The 15,837-nt window shown below is 34.3% G+C and overlaps 1 protein-coding gene across 1 annotated transcript; it reads right to left on the bottom strand.

The window, feature by feature from the left end:
* Positions 1–6,081, bottom strand: IL9 (interleukin 9). The gene is made up of 5 exons (XM_074209720.1): positions 5,914–6,081; positions 5,763–5,798; positions 5,635–5,667; positions 3,177–3,305; positions 1–268 (listed from the first exon to the last, which is right to left on the bottom strand). Exons 1-5 carry the CDS (start codon positions 6,079–6,081, stop codon positions 161–163), a joined length of 474 nt encoding a protein of 157 aa, XP_074065821.1. The 3' UTR covers positions 1–160.
* Positions 6,082–15,837: the final 9,756 nt, after the last annotated feature.

Below are 15,837 nucleotides of genomic sequence, written 5' to 3'. Positions count from 1 at the left end.
ATTTTTTATTATAAAATGGAAATAGTTGCTTTCAAATTGTCAAAGCTTCTTTAAACTCCTTGAAATTCTCATTTGAACTTTCATGTTTATTATTTCAGAACAATTTTAGTAAGATGATTTATTTAGATAATAAATATGATAAATAATAATTTCCTGTTCATTAGTTGTTAGAAATAGGTAATTTCTGGAAGTTTTCCTGGAGAGCCTTCAGAAACTCCATTGTATTGGCAGTTAAGGTTTCATTACATGGCTGGGAACATGAAAAAGGCTGCAGAAAGAAAATTTAGTAAATTTAGAATGACCGAAACTTCATGACCAGTTTATTACTGGTCAGTCACAATCATACTAGTTTAGGAACTGAATGAAATTTGATCTAGTAATAATAATAATAATAACACCAATAATAGCAATATTTAATATAGAACCTTAAAGTTTTGAGTATTCTTTGTGTACACTGTTTCATTGAGCCTCATAAAGAGGTGCTATAAATATTATTATTCCCATTTTACAAATGGGAAAACTAATCTCTTGGTCACTTAGCCTAGAAAGTGTCAGAGGTAGGACTTGAACCTAAGTTCTTGACTCCAAGTCCACCATGAATTCTACTACTAGAGTTTCATTATCTATATGGTTTTCATTTTTCAAAGTCCTTTAAGAAACCGCAAATTCCCCTGATAGTAGATGAACACCTAAAAGCTAACATTTCAACAGAAATGAATTTATAGTTCTCTAAGAGTAAGGACCTCCTAGAATGGGATCTAGACTTGGGACTAAAAAAGGAGAAAATGGTCATAAAGATAGATGGAACAGCTCAAACCCCCCCCCCCCATATCAATAATTTTGTTCAGGGCTAATTCTAAGTAGGCCCCATCATTTAATATTTTAATTCCTTGTTCTATCAAAAGAAGCATCAGGTAACCTTGAGAACACCAGTTAAGACTCATAAAGGAGCTTATTTTTTCTTCTCATTCCTCGGGTACATTTTTATAACAAAACAAAACTCTGGGAAAGCATGTCAGTGTTATCTGGCACTAGAAAGAGTTAATGCTAGAACTGGAAGGAACTTTAGTTATTACCTGGCCAGGAATGTATTGGCAAATGTTTAACAAATGACTTCCAAGGGGGAAAAATACCAGAAGACACACTTTTAAGTTTCATTGGCCTTATTAACATCTCCTTCTGAAGTCTAGACAATCAAGAAACCAAAAAAATAAAGCCCTGATGAATAAAGCCTTTGCTGATTGGGGGGGGCATAAATGCTTATTATATTGATAATTTTACAGTAAGTTCTACACCAGTAAGATCTCTAAGTACCTTTTGCCTGCATCTCTTCTAGGTCCTTCATTTTACGTATGAGTAAACTGGGACCCAGAGAAATTATAGTGACTTTGCCCATATCACAAAGGTAGTAAGTAGCAGGATCAGGATTTGAACTGGTGTCCATGGATTTCAAAATCGACCTGCCCCAATAAACTGATCAGTAAGTACCCTGATCAATTCCCTAATGTCTTCTATGCACATACACAAAAAGCTTTAGGAAATAAACAGTGTATATGCTGTAATGTGTGTGCTCACTTTCCCATTATACCCTTATAGAAAAATCATTGCTCTGACTAGATAACTAACTATACTAGAAGCTAGATCAAGGATGCTGAGTCTTCTCCCCTAAGTATCATTCATTTTAGATCAAACAGTGACAGCTAATATTCTTAGAGTCATATATAAAGTACAACCAGTAAATTGCTTGCATAGACATATATAGTATAGTACAGTCTTCAGTTGAGTCAAGAAGGCTTGGTCTTTGACACTACTAAGCCACAGGGCCATAAACAAGTCATGGAATTGTCTCTGGATCTTAGTTTTCTCTATGTCTGTGTGTGTGTGTGTGTGTGTGTGTGTGTGTGTGTGTGTGTGTGTGTGTGTGTTCTCATTTGAAAAATAGAGATATGTATACATGTAGTACTTATCTCACACAGTTGTCAGAAAGATCCAATTTGATCATGAATGTAAAGCAACTTCTAAGCTTTAAAGTACTGTAATATCAGTAGTGATTCCTATTGGGAGAATCTGTTCATTGGTATGAAATGTGCTTTAGAAGAAAGGTGCTTCTGAAAGCCATTATCTTATAATATAACTAAAAAGGGATAACTAGTATAGAAATTTCTCCTGAGGCAGATCTTTAGATTACTCTTAGTAATCTCTTAATATTATAGAAGTTAGGTTAAGTTGACATTCAAGATGCAGGCCTTAGACCTGAAATATTCCTTTTGACTTTCTCTGAATCACTGTAATAGAATAATTTCTTTGTTCCATCAATACCACCAGTATTTGCTGACCCTTCCAAATAGGGGATGCTTGTAAAACTCACAAAACTGGGAGTCCAGGTGAACAACTGTAAATTTTAGAAGTAATTCTGGAAGCCTAGGTTTCTTTGATTTTTATCAAGATTTCACTTGCTTATGATTTTCCTGCAGTTGAGAAGCCTACTGATTTATTTCTCTTTATAACTTCTGTCCCTGGACTTAATGTCACTTATTGATAATACTGATTAGTATTGTGTGTTTAGGGAACGTTATGATTTGTTTGTTTTTGGACTCAGACTCTCAGAATTTTAGCTGGCAAGTACTGCATTATTCCATCTTCCTATAGCAGATAAGAATGAATGCTACATAGACTATGGCAATATTTAGATTGGTTGCTTAGAACAGAGTCAGTAATAGTCCAGATAGATAATAAACATTTACTTAGTGTTTACCAAATGGAAGACCCTATGCTAAGCTAAGGGATACAAAGAAAGACCATACTTTAAGAGCTGAAGGCCTGGCCTTCTGATGTTTTTGGAGGGTATTATGTAATGAGAATCTAGGCACTAGACTTGCTTCTAGACACTTATTAGCTTCTGTTTTTCTTCTCTAGGCAATAGATGTCATATTATAAAAACTATTTAATCTATGGGATTGCTATTTAGAAAGTGCTTTGCTAATCTTAAAGTAACATATAAATATGAATTATTTTTGGATATTGGAATTCTTAGACCTCTTGAGAAAATAATAAGGCACCAAAAACAATTTCATTACTCATGACCAGGCAAATGTATCTAGCATTCAAAGTCAGATAAAATCGCAAGCAACAGTTCATAAAAGGAAGAGAAAAAAAGCCAACAAAAAATAACTTACTTTGCATTTGCGATGCTTCAGCTTCCAAACATAATTTTGCACTCTAGCAATGTTTTGTCTATATTCTGGTTTCATTGTGTGGTTCATCTTTGTCAACCCAGAGTGAAAGCATGATGTGCTACAGTTTTTCTGTTAAAACATTATGTTATTATGTTATTTTGTATTATATCATATCATATCATATTAAATAGAATGTTCTTGTTTAACCAAAGGGACAAGATTTTAGCAAGATTTCAACCAGAATTTTAATATGACAAATTGCTACCCTCTATCTAGATATTTAGTATGTTTATTTTTGCATTAAGAACACTTAACAAGTCAGGAAAATAATTCTCAATGCTTAGAATTATTGTCATTTTCCCATAGGAATAGATCATTAGAAAAAAGAATTCTCAATATTGTACTTCAGGGAGAAGAGCCCCAGGTGACAATCAAGATCTGTTTCCTCTTTATGTTAACTTTTCAGCTCTTGTGAACACAGGATTTGGTGTTGAAATGAACCTTAGAGATCTTCTAGTATAATTTCTTCCCCTTATTGGATTAGAAAACTAAGTTTTAGAGTTCACATTGCCACAGAAGCAGCATGGATTCAAACCAAGGCCTTTTGAAACTCAATCTAATGTTCTTTTTACCAAGCTGAAGTGGCCTCACTCAAATCCAATTCATGTGCTTGTCATGGCATCACTTCCTTGAGATCATCTTCTTTGAGAACAAAGGACAAACATCATCATCATCATGAAAAAAGGAGCCTCATTACACTTGAAATGCATTTAAAAAAAGAAAGAAAACTCTGTGCTTAACCTAAGTGCTTGACTTTTAAAAAATCAATTAATAATAAGTCCAGGGACAGACATTATAACTATACATTATGTCATTGTTCAGTCCTGTCCAACTCTTCATGATTGCATTTGGGGTTTTCTTGATAAAGATATTGGAGTAGTTTGCAATTTTCTTCTCCAGCTCATTTTACAGATGAGGGAACTGAAGCAAGTAGAGTTAGATGACTTGCCTTGAGTCACATAGACAGTAAATCTGAGGCCAGATTAGAATTTAGGAAGATGAGTCCCCTGATTCTAAGCCCAGTCCTCAATCCACTGTGTCACATGTTGCCCCAAATATGTTATTATGATTTCTTTTAAATAGCAGGTAGTATGCTGTAATAGGAAAGGACATGTATTCAAATATTCCCCCTATTACTGACTGCATTTATGATTTTGGACATGTGACTTCATTTCTTAAGATCTTAGTTATTTCATTTATAAAATGAGAGAACAGGATAAGACAACTTTTAGCATTCCTTTCAGCTATAAATCTCTTGAGTGCATTATAGGCCTCCTTACTCTTCAAATAGCATTTTTGGAATTATTGGGGAAGGAATCTTAGGATCATTGTGGCAGGTATGAAGACTGACTAGAATAATCTTATTCTCTGACAATTCCCCTGTGAAGTGAAGGAAAAAAATGAGTGTTTTCTGATTTCAGTTCTAACCAGGCCACTCTTCTGCCCATGACCCACTTTAAGTTTTGTTAGGAAGAAGAAAAGGAAAAAGAAAAAAGAAAGAATTGAATAACAAGATGGGGGCTGGGAATTGTAGGCAATTGGAAACATTGTGAATCCACTCAGAGCTTGAGTAGAATTAAAATTGCCAAATTAAATCTTCACTTTCTTCCCAATTCCCAATGGTAATTCCTATATTCTCAAAAAGGGATATATTTTAGCCATGAAATAGGTTTAACATGATTTTGCAGATAGCCAGACTCCCATGGCAATTGTTGCCAGGTAAGAGATAGAATATTGACTCTTTCCATTACACAATGAGGAAATAAGTGAGGTGATAAGGAAGAAAATAAAATATTTTCATGCACTAGATTGTTGGTTTTTTCATTCATACTTTAAAGTTTTATTTAAATAGTAAATACTGCCAAGATGATAATGTTTAAAACACCACAATCTCTTAATCTCTTAAATTGTTATGGGGCTGGCTACAAACAAAGCCTTCATTCTTAGGTTATAGAATCATATAATTTACAATTGATTTAGATTTAGAAGATCATCTAGTTCAACAATGCTGTATCTTACAAAAGGAGAAACTGAGCTCAAAGTGGCTAAGTGATTTTCCTATAGTCTTCTAGGTGGGGGCAGAAGTGGAATTTGAAACCAGATTTTTTGGTGCCAAACTTTTTTACTGTGCTCACCTCAAGGGTTCAAGAGACAGAATTTTGTCAAGAAACATGTTCATACACAACAATGAGACAATCTTTATAAATTGCTTTGCAAGCCTTAGAGCACCTATAAATATAGCTATCATCATCATCATTATCATAATAATTTACTAACACTCTCCCATTAAATTTTTAAATAAATGCAATTTAAGAAATGAATGATATTTGAAAATATGAAAGTACATCTACACAGTATTTTTACTTTTCTTTCAGAAGAGATAGGAAGTCATACTTACAGAAGGTACAGGAAGACATAAACAGCCAGTCACCTGCAAATGAGATTTTTAAACATAAGATTCTGTTAAGTGATACTTGACTATAGAAAATTTCAATGGAGCTTAAAAATTCTGATTCATTAACTTACATTGACATTACAGTCGCATGTTGCAGCAGGCTCTTTCTAAATTTGTAAAGACATAGACACACACAAGGAAAAAGTAAAAATCATGTTCAATTCAGTCTTTTTTAGTTTCAGATTGTTCACTTTGAAAAAACATCAGCCCTCCTGAACATACCTCTAAATGATCAATGAGATTCTGTGTAATCTCAGTTACTTTGGGATCTGAGCAGAGCTTCCCAAGTGAAATTGAGATTCTTTGTGACCTCAGTTGGTTCTGGACTTGAGCAGGAGTTCTACTCAGTGACAAAAGCAAGATGGAAAGGAAAAGCCCGTGAAAGAACATCTTTTCTTCAATGGGCAACTAAATCTGCAAGCTCTCTTTTTAAATTGTGACTTCTATAAATTCCCTTTCAATCATGGAAAACCCCTGACATCAAATTGATACCACTTTTTCTATGTAAGTTTAGACCACCTTTTTTTTAAAAGAAAAAATCCAATTGAGTCACTTGACAAAGTATAATTAATTTTGTGCCAGGAAATTTCAATCCTCAGAAAAGATGACTTGAAAAGGTTAAGTTATAAGATGCAGTAGGAAAAGTTAAAGATCTTATACTTCTAACTTTTTTTTCCTTTCAAGATAGGTTCTGATTGTGAGAATGCTTATTTTCATTTTTACATTATTTTATATTGTACTGAGAATGTTACTCAGTCAAGTTCTAATAATGAGATTTTTTTTTTCTGGTTGTGGACAGGGATGGGTGTGTTAGGGAGAGGATGAGTGAGATCATAGGGTAACCTCATTTTTGCATTTTATTTTAAGAATTGAAGTCAGCATATTTCATTCATAAATCTCAGAAGTAATTTTTATTATTGGATCACATTTTTCTCCTCTCCAAAATGCTACCAAATGATCTCATGCTAGGAAAATCTACAGAGTAACTTTGAATGGGTATTGTACCTACATTCTGAATCCCATCATCAGACAACTTAGTATTTTTGGAGTTGCTATAGACAACATTAAATACATTTCACAACCAAATTCAATGATTGACTTAGGTTAGTAGTTGTTATGCCTATCCTTTTCCTTAAAGTCCAAAAGCATTCTGCTTCTTTTCATTTAAAAATTTTTTTTTACTTAAGTGAATTGTTAAGTGACTTGTCCTAGGTCACACAACTAGGCTATTATTAAGTGTCTGAGGTTAGATTAGAACTCAGGTCCTCCTGACTTCAGGGTCAGTGCTCTATCCACTGTACCACCTCGCTGCCCCACTTCCTTTCATTTTTGACTCTTCTCTGTCTCAGCACATATATCCAATAAGTTGCCAACCATTGTTGATCTAGCATCACAATATCTCTCATATACATCACATTTTTCCCTCCTACAAGAGCCTGTTATAGATCCCCGTAGCCTCTCCTGTGAATTCTTGCAATAGCCCTCCTAATATGCTCCCTTTCCTTTTCTCTTATCTTCCCAGTTGATTTTCTGCACAGTTGCTATATTGATTGCCCCAAAATATAACTGTCCATTTAATGTCTTGCTATTGTCTGTCTTCAGGATAAACTACAAAATTCTAGTACAGCTGTCTAGGACCCCCCCCCCCCCAAATTAGAATGCCACTGATTTTTTTTTAGTTTTGCTTCATATCACTCACCTTCAAACACTTTTGATCCTAATGGAATCAAGATGCCCACTCTTCCTTGATCTACAATGAGAGCTGATTTTCTGTCTCTGAATGTTAGCAGAAGTGACTTCTCATTTCTGGAAAGCATTCCCTCTTCATTGCCACTTTATGGAATTCCTCCCTTTCTTCAAAACACATCTCAGAAGTTATATCCTATACAAAATTTCTCCTGATTTTCTACCCAACATTATTACTTCTCTCTCTCTCCAGATTTAAAATTTTTTAATGCCTTTTTATATTTCAAGAATTTATTTCTGTACATATTAGATGCTGTCTATAGAGTGAAAGCAAACTTTAAGGACAAGGATTATCTGTTTTGTTTTTTTTTAGCCATAAATTTTTTTTACCATTCTTAGTATCCCTACTCCTTAGCAGGATGACTAATACACAATTATTGATTAATTCAGCAAAGAACTATATAGATCAATCATTCATTATATATTGTATTTTTCCACCTAAAAAATGTAAGTCAAATATATTTTCTCCTCTTTCCTCAACCTCACTTTAAACTCTGACTAGGCCTTTCCATCTCAGTGTTTCTATAATGTAATAATCAGTCAGTAAATTAATAAACATTTATTAATCTCTTACTATGTATTAGGCATTGTGCTAAGTACTTGGGTTACAAAGAAAGGTGACAGTGGATTCTTGCTTACAAGTAGCTGAGCATCTTTTCTGGAATTAGAAATTAACATTGAGTTTAAAGGTACTTATTCAATTCAATTTTGTGTGTATTGTTTCATATGTTCTGAATTGTTTTAGACATCAAGGAATGTAAAAATGAAGAAGTGATAGCAAGATAAGATATATAACTTAAAATGGACAAATATAATAAGCATTTCATATCAGCTATGTGCAGAAACCTTTGTAGAAGATAATAGTATAAAAGAACAGTTGTCAAGTTCAGATAAATGGAAGAGGGGCCAGAGGTGTTGATGTCCCCTGAAGACAACATCATGCTAATATCTACTGGTCTTTTTTTGGAGACTACACTGAGTTATTGCTGCTTTCTGCTGCTCTCTACTGGTCTTTGGATCAAATATATATTTTTCTCCAAAAGGGGAAAGAACTTTTTGATTCTAGCTTATCGTTATTTTCATCCTTTTGGGATGGAAATCAACCAATTTGCTAGAGAATGCTTAGACATTTTAAGCCTATTTTTGAACTTCTTTGATTTCATGTGAGTTACCACTGTATTTTTTTTGTTGAGAGTGAGAAAATTCTTTCCAGTCTTCACTCCCATGACTACAATAATAATTCTGGATTATGCAAATGACTCCTCTAGAGGCTTCCGTTAGAAAGGTTGGGGTTGAAGAAGGAAGACAGGGCAAATTAAAACATTTTTGTCCTATATTATTATCTTTTTTTAAAGTTTTTTTGCAAGGCATTGGGGTTAAGTGAGCTACCCATGGTCACACAGCTAGGTGATTATTAAATGTCTGAGGCCGAATTTGAACTCTGGTCCTCCTGACTCCAGGGCCAGTGCTCTATCCACTGTGCCACTAGATGTCCCATATATTAATATCCTTAAAAAAAATCATCACTGTCTACAATAGAGTGATTTCACATTCTGGAGGACTCTAAATGACCCATTTAGGAAATGTAAATTTTGATCCAAAGACAAATAGAAACTGAAGATTTTTGAGTAGAGGAGCATTATGACAAAATATATTGTTACAAATAATTATTCTTGCAGAGATATGTTATGAATTGGAGGAAGAAAAAAAAGAGGCAAGAAGGTTTATTTGTTATGATAGCTAAGTGATAAATCTATACCAAATGGTGTGGCAGCTAGTGGGTTTGGCATCAGGAAGACCTGAATTCAAATGTGACCTCAGACACTTGTTAGCTGGGCTAGTCATTTAACCCTGTTTGCCTCTTTTGTAAAATGAAGTGGAGATAGAAATAGCAAATCACCCATTATCTTTGACAGGAAAAGCCACAAAAGGATTCCTGAAGAGTCAGACATTTGACTGAATGACAACACAAAATTACTAAATGGTGTCTGTGGCAAGAAAGAGGACAAAGATGAGAGAAATATCATTGCTCCTTATTCTCTAACTTCAGGCTTAAATTATACCTATCATTTTCCATCTCTACTCTTATTTATGTCCTGTTGCCTTGTACAGAGGGAAGTCATGTGATTAATTGGGTTTATTACAAATTGATGTTCTCTACTCTGGATTTCTCATAGGCATATTAAACTCTACATATCCAAAAGAAAACTTACTATCTTTCCTCCCCATACTTTCTCCCTTCCTTCCTGTTTACTGCTAAGAGCACCAGTTTTCCTAGTCATCTAAGACTTGGTAAGAGCTCTAATTTTCCTGCTCTCATTAATTTCTTTGTATTCAATTTGTTGTCATGTCATTTTTAACCCTTTCCACTTACACAACTACCACTATCATAAGGCCCTCATCACCTTGTGCTTAGACTATCATATTAATTTTCTTCTCTCTGCCTTAAACCTCTCCCTATTCCAATTCTTCTTCTTCCATGTATCTTCTAAGGTAAGTTTTTGTAAAGTATAGGACTGATCATATCCCATATACATATGCATACAAATGCACACACACTGAATCAACTTCAGTGGCTCCCTATTATTTTTAAGATCAAATAGAAAATCCTCTAGTTAGCATTTAAAACTCTTCACAACACAACCCATTGGTAGGACCATATTCAAAGTCCTTCCAGTTTAAATGTACAGATATGATGCCCCCAATTGCTCTAGCTTTCAAGTACTTAGAATCACTTCTGCGTGAATGAGATAGTAGAGGGGGATTTTATTAGACAGACAGACAGACAGACAGACAGATGGACAGAAGGATGGATGGATGGATGGATGGATGGATGGATGGATGGATGGACGGATGGATGGATGGATGGATGGATGGATGGATGGATGGGTGGATGGATGAATAGATAGATAGATATGATAAATATTGAAGACCAGAACAAAACTTCACTTACCAGTGTTTTTGGCATCATCAAATGAATCAAAATCAGAAATTAATATGGTTTTAACCTATTTTAAAATAAGATAACTATTTGCTATTTCACTGTACCTTTCCATTTGACTTGCATCTGAAACCTCTTCTAGGAATATTCTTCCCCTCTTGAAAATAGGAACTATTTTGTTTTTCTTTTTGTATCCTCAGTACTTAGTACAGTGTTTTCCCCATAATTATGCTCATTTATAAGAAACAATATTGCAGCTTTCCTAAATTGGGAATATGATCATACATATCATATATAAGTATATATAAGTATACTTATACCTATATATATGTATAATCTGAATTATAAAGTATTATAAAAATAAAATTATTTTTAAAATAATTTTTATCTTCATTGTGAACAAAAAATACTAATGCCAATATAACTTCTTAATGAAATCAGGAATTACAAAGCAGGCATGAAAGAACAAATTGTCTTTTCTGGATACACCATGCTACTTTATACTGCATTGTATTTTCTCAGTTGTATACATGTTGTATCCTCCCCAGAAGAATGCAAGTTTCTTGAGAGCAGGATCTATTTCATTTTGATCTTTATATCTCTAGTCAGTCATTCATAAATATTTATTAAACATCTATTATGTACCAGACACCATATTAAGCACTGAGTTTATACAAATGTATAACTCCTATCCCAAAATCCATATTTACATGAGATTCTCTTCTCATTAACAGAGATGAAGGCCCTGTGCTAGAAAAGGGCCAGGACAGAATTGGAAGGAATGGGAGACCCCTAGCCTTTTTCAGATTTCTTTGAGTCTTTTCCAATGTGGAGTCACTTAGGATGCTTCTGGCTTCCAACTTTTAAGAGAGATGATGGAGGAAGTCCACCCAATTTTAGATTGATGAAGGACAAGATTCTGGGAAGATATGAGAGGAACTGGCACTTGCCATTATGTCCCTATCTCCTACTAGCTGCTCTAAAGACTTTGAGGGACTTCCCCTTGGGAGTCTTCTTGGTTAAGCTTAGCTATGTCACTCCTAATGGGAGAACTTCTTTACTTTGTATTGTCTGATATATATTCTCATATGTACTTTCTCTGATTTCTGTTTTCCCACTGAATTGACCTGGATTAGTTGCCTTGCATGTTTGTTGTGGAACCAGTGTTTGATGGGAAGGAATATTGTTTGATGTTCTTCATTCTTGAAGAGAACTTAAATGACATAATTATACTGATGTCAAGGTATAGTGTGTCCCATTGCAGCAGATCAAACCAATAGGAGTTCCAAAAACTACAACACATTGGGCACAAGTGATCCATATGAATATATGTAACGGAGATGTCTAAAATTGCACATTTCACATTTCCTTTAAGCTACTGTCATTCTGCTTTGTTCATGGAGTACAGTGTCTTTTTTGATGTGGGCATGCCATACCAGACAGGACCAGTGTCTCCCATATCCTGTTATTGATTTCCAGAGAATTTGAGAGTGTCCCTGTATCACTTATTCTTACCTCCATGTGAGCACTTACTTTGTGTGAATTCTCCATAAAATAATCTTGTAGGCAAATGTATGCTTGGCATTTAAACAACGTGACTAGACCATTGGAGTTACACTCTCTTCAGAAGAGTTTAACTTGGTAGTTCAATTTGAGAAACGACCTCAGAGTCTAGTGCCTTATCTTGCCAAATGATCTTCATATTCTTCCTAAGGCAATTTAAATGGAGGTTATTCAGTTTTCTAGTATCTCTGGTAAATTGTTTAGATTTCACTGGCATACAACGAGTACAGTGAAACTGCTCTGTAGATCTTCAGTTTGGTAAGCTGCCAAATACCTCTTCTCTCCCAGACTTTTTTTGTTCTCATATTGTGTACTCAATGCAGTCTCTGAAGTTGAGAAGCAATTAAAGTGTGGATTGATTCTCTACTTGGGCTAACTGGACCAAAAAAATACAGATTCTTCACCAGTCAGTACCATCTAGTTGTGGAACTATTGGTTATAGCAAATTGAGAAATTTTGAATACTGTGAACAAAGTTTACCTACCTTCAGTATACTTTCTAGGGATGTACACATAGATGAGATTGATGCATGTTTTGCCAGAGGTAGCTCAATGTTTGGGAGGCTCCAAAGAAAAAGAAGTTGGAAGGGATATGGTCAGAATCTGCCTTCTCTATCTCCGCTCCCACTCCAATACTGAAACAGTGATTAGAAGTTAACTGGAGCCTGAAACTCACATGTCCTTGACTAATAATATTTAAGCAAGCAGATAATCATAGTTTTAGCCCTGTGATTTTCTCTTAGAAGAAAAAAGTTGTAACTTTTCCCCTTGTTCTTCTGCTTCTCCTCCTAGCAGGGCTAAAATTCTCTCTTTGAGAATTAAAGAATAAGGAAGATGTTTATTTTGCTTCCCTTTGAAATACACGAAGTCAGGCCTGTGCCACATTTTGGCAAATATCCCTCACTACACATGAAACCTCAAGGTAAAAGATAGTCTCTCTGCCCTCAAGGAGCTCACATGCTAATACAGAAATCAAATAAGATTACAAGATATAGACAGTTTAGAGATAATCCCTAGAATTAAGGAGAATTGGGACAGATTTCTTTCAGAAGGTAGGTTTTTAGCTGAAACTTAGAAGCCAGGACATGAGAAGGGAGAACATTCCAGGCAAGGGGAAAGTTAGTGAAAATGCTTGGAATTGAGAGGTGGAATGTTTTATTCAAGGTATAAGAAAACTGTAAAGGTAGGAGGGTACTACATTTTGTGAAAGACTTTGGATGACAAGCAGAATTGTGTATTTGATCCTGGGGGTAGGAGGGAGCCATTGAGATTTCTGAGCTTTAGGAAGATAACTTTGACATGTCCAGCTGTAATTGAATTTGTTGAAATTGAAAGATGAGCTACTCAATAGATAACAATAAATTGTTCATCTAATATCATCCAACAAAAAATAACAACATGAAGTTATTGGGGAAGGAGGATAAAAACGTTTACTTTGAATGACCATTACTAGTAGCCAGTGTTCTGACTGGTTCTCATTATTCAGTTTGGGGTTTTGGCCTGGTTTTTTTGTTTATTTTTTTAACTGAACTTGTGGTTTCAGTGGTATGGAGAATTCCTATGAAGAAACTCCTTCTACCTATCTGAAATCTTGAGGATAAGAGAATAGTCTTCAAAACTGAGTGATTAAATATCTTCATAGGTCACAGGGTTGGAACCCTATGCACAATTCCCTAGACACTATGCCAGTTACTGTTATTAATAATTTAAAAACTAAGGTATTTAAAATTCTTCTCTATCTTCCCCACCCACTGAGTTGTAGAAAACTAAGAATATCAAGTTCAGTAAAGCATTTAAAATGCAGATACTTATCTAAGCTGAGCCACAGAAACTTTTGAGGTTTAGCTTCTAGGATTTTATTTTAAAATGTAAGTGTAAATATGCAAAATAGTCCCTCCTGAAAAAAATGCACAAAACTTCTAAATTACTCACTAGTTTTAAATACCAAAAAGATTTATGAGGAAACTCTTATCAAAGTCTAACCATTCTGGGGAGGTTGGCATCTAATATGATAACTAAGTCATTGGATGAGATGAGACATTTTACAAACCATGGATGACAAGAGATACTTCTGATCCATTTCTAAAGATAAAAAAGCTTGATGGTTTTGTTTGAGTAATGTAAGTTATTGCCCTGATAATAAAATAAAATAATTATTCTAAGAAGTCACAGAGAAAAATAATCAAAAAGAATGTGAAATTCCAAGTAAAAGCCATTCTATCTTTTTAAATTAAATTTTAAATAGTATGTGAATAATCAGTAAAAGAGTCCTCAAGTAAAACATTTTATTGGTGCATCAAGGAAGTCAGCCTAGTGTTCTCCAGCAAGCCTGTAGGTACACAATGTCCTGTAGGTACACCGTGTTACCAGAATATCTCTGAAAACTAGGTTTTTCTGATAACTCATATTTGAGTCAGTCAGTTCAGTTCAAGATTTCAAAAAATTACTTCTGCCTATGTACTCTAGTAATACAGTTAAAGTCTTATTTTAGGCCCACAAAGTCTACAGTTTCCACCTAGTATTCAACAAATATTTATTAAACATAAAGATCGTGTTTTTGATGTGTGTGCATATGTGTGTGTGTAGTAAAACCTATGGACTGCTTCTCAGAATAATATTTAAATGAATAAAATAAATGCATATGATTGCAAATGAAAGCAATTATATTTAAATAAGGTTATCAAATTAAGAGAGTTCATGGAATCAAGTTTTAAAAACCACCAGTCTAGATAGATGAATAGAGATAGATTAACAGATGGATAGAGTATTTATTAAGCACTTTACAAGATAGACACTGTTCAAAATACCAGGGGATAAAATAAATCAGCAAATAAGAAAGCCCCTTTCCTCAATGAGCTTGCCTTCTGATGGGGGAACAAGAGATTGGCAACATAATGTCTCCAACCTGTGACATAGTTTGGAGATGATGGCCAAGAAGTGAAGTAGATTGGTTCAGGGCAAAATAAGGTAAAAAGTTCATCTATCAAAACCCATGTAGCTTTCAGGGTTTTTACGCAATTCAATTCAGGTTTCTGCATTTAGGGATTTGAGACATACAGGGTACTATATTAAGCACTGGAGTTAGAAAGACAGAACAAAGAGAAGAATCTACAATGTGCAAACTATTGTGTTGGTCATTGTTGAAGGGATAAAAATAAAGACATTCCAGAACCTGTCCACTCCAAGTTTATAATTAAGGGGTTATGAATCTGTGGTATCATCAATGTGGTATTTCCTTCCATCAGACACAACCAATCTATATCGTCCCAATGTGTATAAATTCTTGTCCATGTCATTCATGAATACTGTGATGTATTCAATGTAGTAGAGATGTTTTACTTCTAAAATAAATTTTATTAATGTCTTCTGATTTTTTTATCTCCAAAGTTTCTCCCAAAATCACTCTACCTCATCCTCTAAGAAAAACATTCCATATAACAAACACATTTTTAAAGAAGACAAAGAGGAAAAATAGCAAAATTGATCAATACAGCTCAAAAAACTGAAAACACGTGCCGCATATTACACACATGTCTCTGTACCTCTTCAGAAGGGGATAGAGATTTCTCTCAGATCATTTCTTTGGAATCATATCTTATCTTTATTATTTTGTGACATTCAGTTTGATAGTTTTATGATTGTTCTTTCTATTTATATTGTTGTAATTCATTGCATATATTGTTTTGTTGGCTCTTCTCACTTAACTCTAGATCAGTTTATATAAATCCATGTTTCCTTGTATTTGTCATATTTATAATTTTTTATAGCGCAATAATATTCCATTACTTTCATGTATTACATTTTATTTGACCATTTCCCAATCAGTGAGTATCTACTATGTTTCTAATTTTTTGCTTTACACAATATGCTAACATATATGTGTATGTGTGTATGTGT

This window comes from Macrotis lagotis, chromosome 1 (genome assembly GCF_037893015.1).
Source record: "Macrotis lagotis isolate mMagLag1 chromosome 1, bilby.v1.9.chrom.fasta, whole genome shotgun sequence".
In the NCBI taxonomy this organism is placed as follows: Eukaryota; Metazoa; Chordata; class Mammalia; order Peramelemorphia; family Peramelidae; genus Macrotis; species Macrotis lagotis.
This window is presented reverse-complemented; position numbering and strand designations above follow the sequence as displayed.